At 40.2% G+C, this 11814-nt stretch overlaps 1 protein-coding gene across 1 annotated transcript; it reads left to right on the forward strand.

Annotated features, from left to right (window-relative positions):
• Positions 1 to 3941: 3941 nt before the first annotated feature.
• LOC121684529 (olfactory receptor 142-like) lies at positions 3942 to 4874 on the forward strand. Its single transcript, XM_042064591.1, has one exon. The coding sequence runs from the start codon at positions 3942 to 3944 to the stop codon at positions 4872 to 4874; it is 933 nt and encodes a 310-aa protein (XP_041920525.1).
• The last annotated feature ends 6940 nt before the right edge of the window (positions 4875 to 11814 follow it).

The following is an 11814-nucleotide window of genomic DNA, read 5'->3' on the forward strand; positions in this document are numbered from 1 at the left end:
CACTTTTGATACCATTGGTATCAAAGACTGTCATTTTGTTTATTTGTTGTTGCCTAGCAACTCTGAGAACAACAGAGCAAAGATTCTAGAACAGAGCTTCAGAGAGACACGTTTTGAGTTCGTGGCCAAGTGCCTAAAATATTGGTTTCCATGTGTATGTGCTGGATGGTGTGCGTCCTTTATAAAATTAAGTGTTTTATACAGTTACAGATATAATGAGTCATATGGTAGTGGTCAACATAAATGTGCCCCTTCTGTTATTAGAATGCTAAGCGGAGAAGCATGCTAAGCAGAGATTTAACATTATTAATTTCTTGTGTGGCTAGAAGCTAGGAAGGAGATGTTGCTGTATGGGATTTATGTTGCTTAGCGTGCCATGGTCATTTGATATGAGATGCTTGTACTCGTAACTTTAGGACTCCTATTTTTTTTTTACTAAGAGTAATTCAGGAAGCATTTTAGCCCTAAAAGTAGCGCCTGAGTCTGTGGCAGCTTAAAAGAAGTCGCGAAGACTCCTAACCGAACAATTTTTTGTGGTGGCATTTCACGTCGCGATGTTTTGAAATGCGTCTGCAGGAGCTAACAATCGCGAGGGAACAACTTTGCATTGTAGGCATAACTAAGGGATGCAGTAACCCCACCAACAACAACCAAAACTAGCCTACTCATTGTCAACATGTACATTAAATGTAACGTTTTATTGTGAATCAAATTAAAATGTTCTCCTCCTTGCAAACGTTGGCATAGGCATATGGTGACAGATTAATTTAATAATGTTGCTGCGTGGATCACGGTAAGTGTGAATGAAGTGGACACTTCTTAATGGGACTCGCTGTATGGAAGTAGGCTAAGTAAAATAGAGATGCTTCAAATAAGATAAGGTTAGGATATGCCCGCTTGACAACGGCAGAGATAGAACTGGCCTTTGGCCATAGCAACCATCCATTTAGAACGACTAGCCTTCATAGCAACCAAAGATCTTAGCTGTGATTCATGTAGCCTACAGTAGGCCTATGCATTCAATGTGATGCAAAGTATAGAAAGGTGATGAAATATACAGAGACAGGTCAAGAAATATAGTGCAATGTAGACAGTAGTATACAGTTGATTTACAGAAGGTGGTTTAGAGTAATATGAATTAAATATAAATATGTGCAGTGTATTAAGCAGTCACAGCAAGTTCCATGTCAAACAACCCCAAGATTGGCTGAGTTACAAGGTCAAGTTTCACATCAAAACATAACTGATTTTGTGTGGCTGAACCAGGGCTGAGTGTCGCTGCCCCCTCACCCAGCCAACCCACCGTCGCAATCGCCCCTGCCCGTCCCACCCCGCCCCACCCTTGCACGCACGCATTAGAATTAACTGGATGGAACTCGCTGTCATCAGTTTCACATCAAAAATAAAAGATCGATTGAGATATGATCATGCTTGCTGTGATTTCAATGCCCCAATAGAGGTCAAAGGTCACCAAATTATTTGTGCATCATCAGGATGAACCAGACGGTTCTATGGGCTGCCATTGACCTCCATTGCAGAATAATGCAGCAACTACAGGCCAAAATACATTGTTGGCAATTACAGAGCCCCCTAGAGGTCAAAGGTCACCAAATTTCTTGAGCGTCCTCCTGGTGGGTCTTGAGGACCATGTACTAAGTTTGGTTTTGATACATGAAAGCGTTGCTGAGATATGAGCTCACTTCCTGTTTGGCGGCTTCGCCGCAAATTTCGATTGGCTGTTACAGGCGAACGCTTCTGTCAATTGTTCCAGAAAAAAATACACTGATAAGGCATGGTCATCCTCATCCTAAGGACCTCCAACAGTATTACCAGACACCAGTAGTGCATTTCAATTCTAAGCACAACAGCAGCTACAGGCCAAAAGGCATGTTTCTTAATTACAGCGCCCCCTAGAGGTCAAAGGTCACCAGATTTCTTGAGCGTCCCCCTGATTGGGTCCTGAGTCCATGGACTAAGTTTGGTTATGATAGATGAATGGGTTGCTGAGATATGAGCTCACTTCCTGTTTGGCGGCTTCGCCGCAAAATTTGATTGGCTGTTATTGTGTATTAACAGAATAAAATAAAACAGAATAATTATGGATATTCAATATGACAAATATATAACAGATGTACATAACATACAGCTATGTGCAGTGTGGAAACAGTGTCATTGTAGTGCAGAAACAACATACAAGGATACAAGGAAGTTTATTGTCACATGTATATAGTTACTGGAAGTAAGAAATGCAGTGAAATTATGTCTGGTGTCAGCCTATTTGTGCATTAATGGGGGGGGGGGGGGTAAAAAGTGCAGTAGAAGAGGGGTTTAGTAGATTAAGTGGCAAGGGGTGGGGGGCACCAACAAGGAGCATCATAAGAGTAGTAAGAATAAGTCTATGTGCAGGATAAATAGTATGAAGATCAGTAGAATAACTATGTATAAATGTAATTACAGTAGGCCTATGTACATTTTTAAATAAATAGAAAACTATGGGTGAGAGGGATAAATTAATTTTATTTAATCGTAAAAGTAAATTGCATTAAATTAAATTGCAATTAAAAATCTTTCCAGTAGGCTTTAATGTCACGCAAAAAGTACAACCAAAGCTGAGCTTGATCAACTGCAACGTCTAAAGAACCAGAACTTCAGTGTAGTTTTTTGCTGTGTCCCAGGCCATGTTGGTCTGAAGGGAAATGAGAAAGCGGACAGTGCTGCTAAGCAAGCCCTCAATGAAGAAGTCAAAGAATGTCAAATCCGTGCCCCAGACCTATACTGAACTTCTACATCACAGATAAGTGGCAATCTGAATGGGATTAATGTACCAACATCAAGCAAAGAATGTGAATTTTGGCACATTTTCATGATCCACTGGGTCTTTATGGGCCACACAAAATACGGTGTTGCTAGAATTACTCCTATTGTGGCTATTAGAGACATGCGTTCATGAGTATTCAGCTACATTTAATGAGTTAAGTAAAATACATTCACACAAAAAAAAAAAACATCACTAATGTTGTGGACATTCCTTTATTCTGAGATACATCAATAGGCTCTCAAAACAATCCCAAACAGACATAAGGTCTTTATAGATCAAATCCATATAGATTATTTGTCAAATAAACCAGTAAAACAGAATTAGGGGATGGAATATATAACATTCGCACTCATAGCTCATATTTCTAAAATAAATCAGTGAAAAAGTATCCTGACAAACAAGCAGCATTTGAATTCCTTAGTCATATTTCATAATTTCAATTCTTCTAGGTTACCTGATAGCCCAGTTTGAGAGGTGCAAGACGCGTGACATTATTTATTTTTGCAGCCAATCACTGCTGTTGTTTTATTTTATTGATTTGATCTTAGTCATAGAAGCTAAATTCAAAGGCAGGCCACAGGTAAAATCCAACGAACCGCATTCACCCCGCAAGCCAATAGTTGAATAGCCCTCTCCTAGAGCTTTTGCGGTATTGCCACTGCTCCAACACTGAAAGGCACTGTTAGAATGCCTGGATCAAGCCAGGTTCAGCATAGCGTATGCCACTGTCTGTTCACGTTGGTGACCGGACCAGGGCAAGCACACTTTTGCAGTTCCCGCCGGAAATGCAGTCTAGTTAAAAAAAAAAAAACTCTTTACAATATGTATAAAATATATGTACTCTTTACAATATGTATCCACACATCAGATTTTTTTAAAGGCATTATAACTCTCAAAGGTGAAAGGCGTGGCTCAGGTTAACCTTTTATAAACACCCAGACTAAAGGCTACTTTGACAAGTGCCGTGGGAGAACTACTCCGTGCTTCTGTTTCTGTGACATCAAACAAGAACTAACTGCTATGTGAATTTTCTGTGTTACTTTCTCTACTTTTATTTCCTTGCTATTCTTGAATTGCTTCCGTTTCTGAATAGATTAAATGTTGATCCAACAACTTTAATGAAATGGAAAACGTCACAGAAGAGTTTATGTTTGTGCTTAACGGTTTGAATGAGACAGCTACTAAGAAACATATCTACTTTGGCTTTGTGCTGACTGCTTACCTGTTCACTGTTTTTGTTAATTCAACCTTGATCCTTACCATTTTCTTGGAAAAAGTGTTTCATGAACCAATGTATTTTTTCTTGTGTAATCTCTGTATTAACGCAATATTAGGAGCAAATAGTTTCTATCCAAGGTTTCTTTTTGATTTGTTATCTAAAGTTAATCAAATTTCATATTATGAGTGTTTGATACAGGTATGTTTTATATTTTATTATATCTTCTGTGAATATACCTCCTTGACAGTGATGGCTTATGACAGATTTGTTGCGGTGTGCAAGCCACTGGAGTATCACTCTGTTATGACTCCTCAGAGAGTTTTGTATCTGCTTTTATTCACATGGCTATTCAGTTTAACAGAGATCATAATTGGTGCCCTGTTGACAGGTCGGCTCCCTATGTGTGGCAGACATATTGCGAAGATCTATTGTTCAAATTGGCCTTTGGTGAAGCTCTCATGTGTGGACAGTATTGGGAACAATATATATGGATATGTTTTGATGTTTATTCATGTTTCTGAGGCTATACTTATCATCATTTCTTATGTCTTCATCATAAGGACATCCCTGAGATCTAAATCAGGCTGGGTCAAGTTTATGCAAACATGCTTACCTCATTTGATTACTTTAATTAACTTCAATGTGGCATTACTATTTGATGTGTTAGATGCTCGATTTGGGTCAACTCAGAAATTACAAGCGATTCGAAACTTTTTAGCTGTAGAACTGCTCATAGTTCCCCCTTTATTAAATCCTCTCATATATGGAATAACCCTCACCAAGATTCGGAGTAGAATAATAAAAGTATGCAAACATCGAATTAAAGCTGTTGGCTGAATATATAATTGAAATCAAGTCTAATGATTTGCATTGTTGAAGATGTTTAGATATGTGAATGGCCAGCATCACCTGTTAAGACCAGCTGATAAATATATGTTTTTGTTTGTCACCATTTGTGTTGTGTTAATGTTATTCTAATTTCATGTAGAGTATCTGCATCAATCCAGGTTATTGCACCACTTTCACATTAAAATTGATTAAATTAAGAAGGCATATGCTCAGATATTGTATCCTTTTGAACAACCTAATAGCCAATTACAATATAAATATACAAATTGCCATGTAATTCTCCAAGCGATATTTGAAGAGTGCATGCAAAATGCAACAACAGATAATCTCCATTTTAATTAGTTTTCATGAATAAATACACACACACACACACACACACACACATATATATATGGGTTCATGCTGTACCTCTTATACATTACATCCACAAACTTATAATTAAAAAAAGCAGCTGTGGTAATTTATCATTTTGAAACACCAAATGACTAACATGGTCAATAACGTTATTTGCAATATGTTTATTTACAGAAATTAACAAACTATGGTATTTACACATGAACCCTTCCTTTTTGTATGGTGCCTTTGAAGCAACATGGGCTATCGTTCTAAATTTGCAGTCTCCTGGAAAGCTGATCCTGTGGAAGACATGCAGTGTCATTAGACATACACACCATTTTATATAGTTCAACATATTGTTATCAATCTGTTTAGTGCTACTTTGCCTAGACTGAGTTACAGGCAAGGTTATAAGCAGTGTTGGGAACGTTACTTTAAAAAAGTAATTAGTTATAGTTACTCACTACTTGTTCCAAAAAGTAACTGCGTTAGTAACTGAATTACTCTATGATAAGAGGAACTCGTTACCAGGGAAAGTAACTATTTGCGTTACTGTTACAAAAAAAAAGTTGCTATATGTCAAAGATTTTGGATTTTTTAAGCAGTTTTGAGCAGCCAGTTGAAATGAGTAGAACAGACAGGTGTTTGTAGGCTACATAACTTTCAATATTTATTAGATAGATAGATAGATAGATACTTTATTGACCCCCAAGGGGAAATTCAAGATATTGCACATCGACAGACCTATGGTTGACAGCCGGTGTCATAGGTTTTTGTTGTGAGGCAGAAAGATCTAGCTTTTGCTGCTTTTTGGACTTTGCTCTGAGTCCTTCTCTGCTAGTGGATGGCGAGCTATCATCTGTGGTGGAGGTATCGGTGTGTTTGGCCACTAGCTAGATGCGTGTGTGAGATGCAGTGTGACAGGACCCTCAGGTTTATCCAGCTAAATGGATGTAGACAGAGGCAGTAGTATAAACAATGTTGTATTTATTATTTCTTTTCTTTGTTTAAAACGGATGGCAGGGGTGTACAGTAGGTAAATCAGATAGAAACAAAATCACAGTACACAACACAAAATAATTAAAGAAAACAAAATGTATTACACATAACCATCAATTAAATGCCCAGTGGATTGGTGGCTGCCACACGGCCTGAACTAACACAGGTACAGTAACTCTTGGATGGCTGCCCAGCCCAAAAGTGATCTATGGCCATCCACACACACACAACCACAAGTGTAACACTCAAGCTTTCTAAGTACAACCCACACACGTATAAATAGGTGTTCAGTACACGCTCAACCACTAGAATGTGCTCTCACCGCAAACTAGGGGAAGGCGGCGGTCCTAGAGTACCTTAACTGTGTGACTTGATAGACCTAGCAGGCCATACTAGCAAACAGGGGGAAGGAGGGGGCATTCAATAAAGCAATAAATACAAAACAAAAACAAGACAAACACGCTATTCAGCGCCAGTGTAGTGCTACCGATACAGCTACAATAAATAGCATGAATAATATAATGAATATAATGACCTAATACTACCTGGGACATAGACCCCTATGGCCCAAGAGTAACAGTCTACCGTGTGGAGAAACTAGGTTGGGAGTCACAAAGAACTCAATATGAACTAATACCACCTGGGGCATAGATAGACTACTATGTCCCAGGAGTAACAGTCTCCCGTGTGGATAAGCTAAGTCAGGGGTTACAAGAACCCATTAAGGACTAATACTGCCGGGGGGAGGGATAAGTCTCAATAGCCTCGGAGTAACAGTCTACCGTATGAAATCGCTAACTGACTGCTATTATGAACTCAGGGATGGCAACAGCACTACACCTTGTTGAGTAACAGACCCTGGCAAACAATGTAAAGGCACCAGTGTATCACACTCAGACAAGCATACAAAACAAAGAAAATAAACCAACACAAACAAGCATACCGTACATCAAACTTTGACTTTGAAGTGCTGCTAGTTTAACACTGACTAATACCAAAAGAAACTCTAATGGGGGAAAACAGTGGTCAAACTGTGATAGACAGCCAGCTGTGATCTACAACAGAGAGAAACGTTTAACACCCTGATCCATCTTCATGTCGCATTTCATATTTCATAACAATACATAACAGTTTTTATGAAGTTTAATTGTTCATAAGTAAAGAGACATGTAAAAATAAAACATTGCACCAGAGACATATTTAAAACAGGACCGTTACACTGTTAAAACAATAACCAATGCCTACCTCTGCCTTTTCCACATTATGAGCTAGTGTCGTGGAAAAAATCACTAACTTTTAACTCTAACTTTAGCACTCTGAACAAAAACCAGTGGAGAACAGTCTGAGATGAGAAGTGGCCGTTGTGGCCTTTTATTCACAAGTCCTCCTGGTACAGCTCTGAAAAATGCACAGAGACTAAGTGTAGCCAGGCAGGAGTTGCGAATGATGGATGTCCTCTGCAGCGGAGACTCCACGACCCAGGCCTTGGGGAGAAGGTGCGCACGTTCTGAGGATTTTCCTCTTGGGGAAAGTTTTGTAAGTTATCAAAACACCTCCTTTTTTCATATGGCCAACCCTGGCTGGGCGTCTGCCCCCTATGTAAATGGAAGACCCCCTTGTAGCCAATCAGTATACACTCAATAAATTATATTGGTGGATGAGCTCACCAAGCTGTCACAAATATTATGAAATAATTTGCAGTAGGCCTGTGTCGTGTCTGCGCATGTGCACAACACCATCCTTTGACTTCTGCCTGACAACACATGGGATCTTCATGAAAATTCACCACACTAGCCCAGGGGAACAGGAGCAGAGGAGGGAAGCGGGTCAGCTATAAAAACAAGGGAGCAAAAATTACAGACGCTGCATGCTGTTGTTTGGCCCGTATAGCTAACTTTCGGCTCACATTAGCTGAGTGTTTGACCATGCTATTGCCATATTGCTATTGTAAGAGGCCTACCTCCACGTTCAGTGTTCGCATTGGTTGTCACGGGGAAAACAGGACGAGGAGGAAGGAGACGACAGTCTATAGCAAGATGAGTCAAACCCGCACACTCAGGTGATTGCAATTAGTCACGATCCTGACCTGATCACAGATGCTTCATTAAATTAGAGTTGCTTACAACGGATGTCGACAAAGTCTTCGCTCCTGGACATAATGTACACATTACATTCACGCTCTTGCCTTGATGAATTTGAAGTAGTGCTTATATCTCCACCTTGAAAAGGCCAACTTTTCGGATTGCTCCTGACCTCTGCTGTTTTGTCGAATCTCTATTTTAGCGGTTGCGTGTGTGTGTGGCACGTCTGCTGGCAAGTCTGTAAAAACACTGACTCTGATTGGCTTTCATTAAAAATGACTCTGCCTTAGCCAATCATAATCGCTTACGTCGTTATTAACCCACCTCCTCACTAGCTGTGAGCCAGGGTGCGTTCGGATTACACAGTTCATAGTAACGCACCGCATTCAACGTCCAGTAACGTTAACGGCGTTGTAACGACGGGAAAAGTAATTAGTTAGATTACCCCGTTAGTGAAAAAATAACGTCGTTACCTAACGCCGTTCTTTTAAACGGCGTTATTCTAAATACTGGTTATAAGGTACAATGAAGGCATGCACGTGCATCACATAACAAGACCATTGAATTTCGTCCACATCCTCCTCCACGATGCTCATGTCATGTAGGCTTTGTAAAAAATATATATAAATGCTTATATCATGAAAATATACAATAGAGAATGTCATGTAGGGTTAGGGTATAATTGACATTATCAGCATTGACCTCTGTTCAAGGTTCTCAATTGCAGGGGCTTCTGCAATTGCGCCAAGATGCTCATCTAAAATGAATAAGCAACAACATATGACAGTACATAAAATGGTAAACACCAAGTTAGTAAAAATATACTTTCAGTTATTATCAAACAACAATCACATAGAATCAACAATTGTTTTTATGCAGTGACTGACCTGTCTGTCCCACTAGAAATGCTGGAGACTTCTGGAGTAGTTAATACTAGAGGGCTTTCATTGGTGTTGATGTGACTGATCTCAGTTCTCTCTCGTAGCTGGACAAAAAAGAGCAGTGCATGTTAGAATGTCTCACTTACAGTGGGCAGTGCTTCGACTTGGCCAGCTTCACTCACGGTCCGCGCGTGGGATCACGCGACTTTAATTTGTATTTTTCCAGTGAGACGCTGCAACAACCCAAACAACCGGTAGATGGCTCAAGTGAGCAGGGTGTCTCGTAAAAAGAAATGGAGTCTGGAAAACCCTACACAGACTTCACTAAGACTGGTTTAGAAATAATTTGATAGCCAGAAATATGCCTGCCCTGCCCTAATAAAGAAATATTTGGTTAACTGCGAGTGAATCCCGTTTGCAGCCGTAGAAGAAACGCAGGACAAATTAAACATTCTGGTTTTCTCCGAGTGCAACAATGATAGACAGACATCATTTGGACAAAATATAGAGCATATTAACCTCCGTTGCTCAGCCAAATGCCTTCCTGTTACGTCCTGTTATCACAGAGTTACAGGCGATAAACGATTTTTGATGGTCACAAGTTTACTTCATTAGCGGTTTATTTTTTTGATTATTAAAGAGTGTTTTTCATTTAAAGGTTTGACTTTGTGCTTATTCAGTAGAGCATTTAGTGCTCTTCCCAATACCAGACGTTCACATTGCATGTTTGTTTGTAATGGATGCAACCGCGAGATAGGCTACGCGTTTGACGGCAATGAGTTGTTAACAGACATGAACCAAGACATATAGCCCAGCAGCAATCTAGGGACTGTTCGTTATTTATTGAAGGGGCCACCGGAGGAATTTTGAGTGCTTCAGTCAAAAGTTGCATGACCCTCCCTTGCCTGCTAGAAATTGTTCAATGACCCTCCGACAGAATTGTTAAAAAAGACATGACCCTCCCCTGCCAATTGTCGCTGTCTTCCGCCCGCGCTGCTTCGCGCCACAGCCACACACTGTGATAACGTTCTTAAATCAATCTTTCCCGTGAGCACAAATAATCATATGTGATTAATAATATGACAAATAATTCCTGTGCACGGGGACCGAAACAATGCATGCCAACTTTTTCCGTGTTTCTCACGTATTTTAACTTCCCCCCGCTGTCTTGCCGTTTTAATGTTTTCCCGTAGAATATCACATATTTTAATACTCTCATAACAGCCCTGCCATCGGGCCTGTCTCTGTGTTGCCCTGTTGCTACCCATTGCCCTTCCAACGAAACAGATGTCTTCAAATCATCGTTTTCTTTGCTTGAAGGCGAACTTAGCGTGATGTTAACCTATTTAAGTTTAACGGCGTGATTGTGGTGAGAGCACGATTCATTGGCGCTTGCATGTTCGGCCTTATGTCTACAGTACGTGCGCACCCGAGGCTATTTGTTCAACTTTATGAAGCAGAATACGCACTAGGCTACTTGGAACATAACACATTTGACAAAGGACAGCTGTATGTTATAGTGACAAAATATTAACTTTAAGTGTTTTACGATGTATTTGTCATGGGGAAGTATTTTTCCCCATGCATGTATTCTAGGCTACTGTCATTGACTGCCGTGAGAGAAGCGGGTTCTGTGTTTCGTTCATGTCAGTGACTGACGCGAGAGAAGCTGGCGGTCTGTGTTGTGTTGCGTTAATTTATTTTCAATTGGGCATATGCCGTGCCGTGTCGTCCACAGCTCAGTTCTGACAAAGCCGAAATTAGGCTACTCCTTGAGTGTGCGCAATGAGTGCGCGCGTTTGTATGGTTATATTGCTTGACGGGGGGGGTCCCAAGCAGCTTTCAGCCATAAGGCTACTTTGAGAACTTTTCCTCATTCACCCGACACTAATATTCAAAATGTTGAAAACTATTTCGGCATAGCCTATAAGCAGTTTAATTAAATGTAATGTTAGTTGTAAACAAACGGGCTACTTGGTGAGGCTTGCCTCACAGATCTGTGCCTTAGATGGCAAGAAAAATCTTCACGATACAGGCCTATTAACTGACCGATTCATGTTGACTGGGGGGCAGGGGGGGCCATCAGACATTTGTGCCCAGTTAATCCGGCCCTGCCCCCAACAAATCATACCTTCCCACCAGCTGTGACAGCTTAAAAGAAGTCGACTCTATTCACAGACCTATTCACAAACCGGTTTTGTGGCATTTCGCCTGTTTTGAAATCCTATGCGGCTACAGGAGCTTCCAATCGCGAGGAAGCAATTTTGCATTGTAGGCATAACTAACATGCAATAACGCCACCAACAACAAGCAAAACTAGGCTACTCATTGTCAACATGTAAATTAAATGTAACATTATTGTGAATCAAATTAAAATGTTCTATTTTGCAAACGTAGGCATAGGCATAGTAACAGATTAATTTAATAATGTTACAAAGATACATCAATCCGTATGTTTCATTAGGCTACTAGGCTATTGGTTTTGCCTTACTCTTGATTCATTTAGGCTAGGCCTTTTTATTCAGTTATTCATCATCTTCCGTCCTTGTGTAGTGCACGCATTCTCAGACCTGTCACCTGCCACTCATCGTAAGGGAGGTGGTTTGGAATCATTCCCGCGTTACAATCATC

The sequence above is a fragment of the Alosa sapidissima genome, chromosome 15, assembly GCF_018492685.1.
Source record: "Alosa sapidissima isolate fAloSap1 chromosome 15, fAloSap1.pri, whole genome shotgun sequence".
Taxonomy (NCBI): domain Eukaryota; kingdom Metazoa; phylum Chordata; class Actinopteri; order Clupeiformes; family Clupeidae; genus Alosa; species Alosa sapidissima.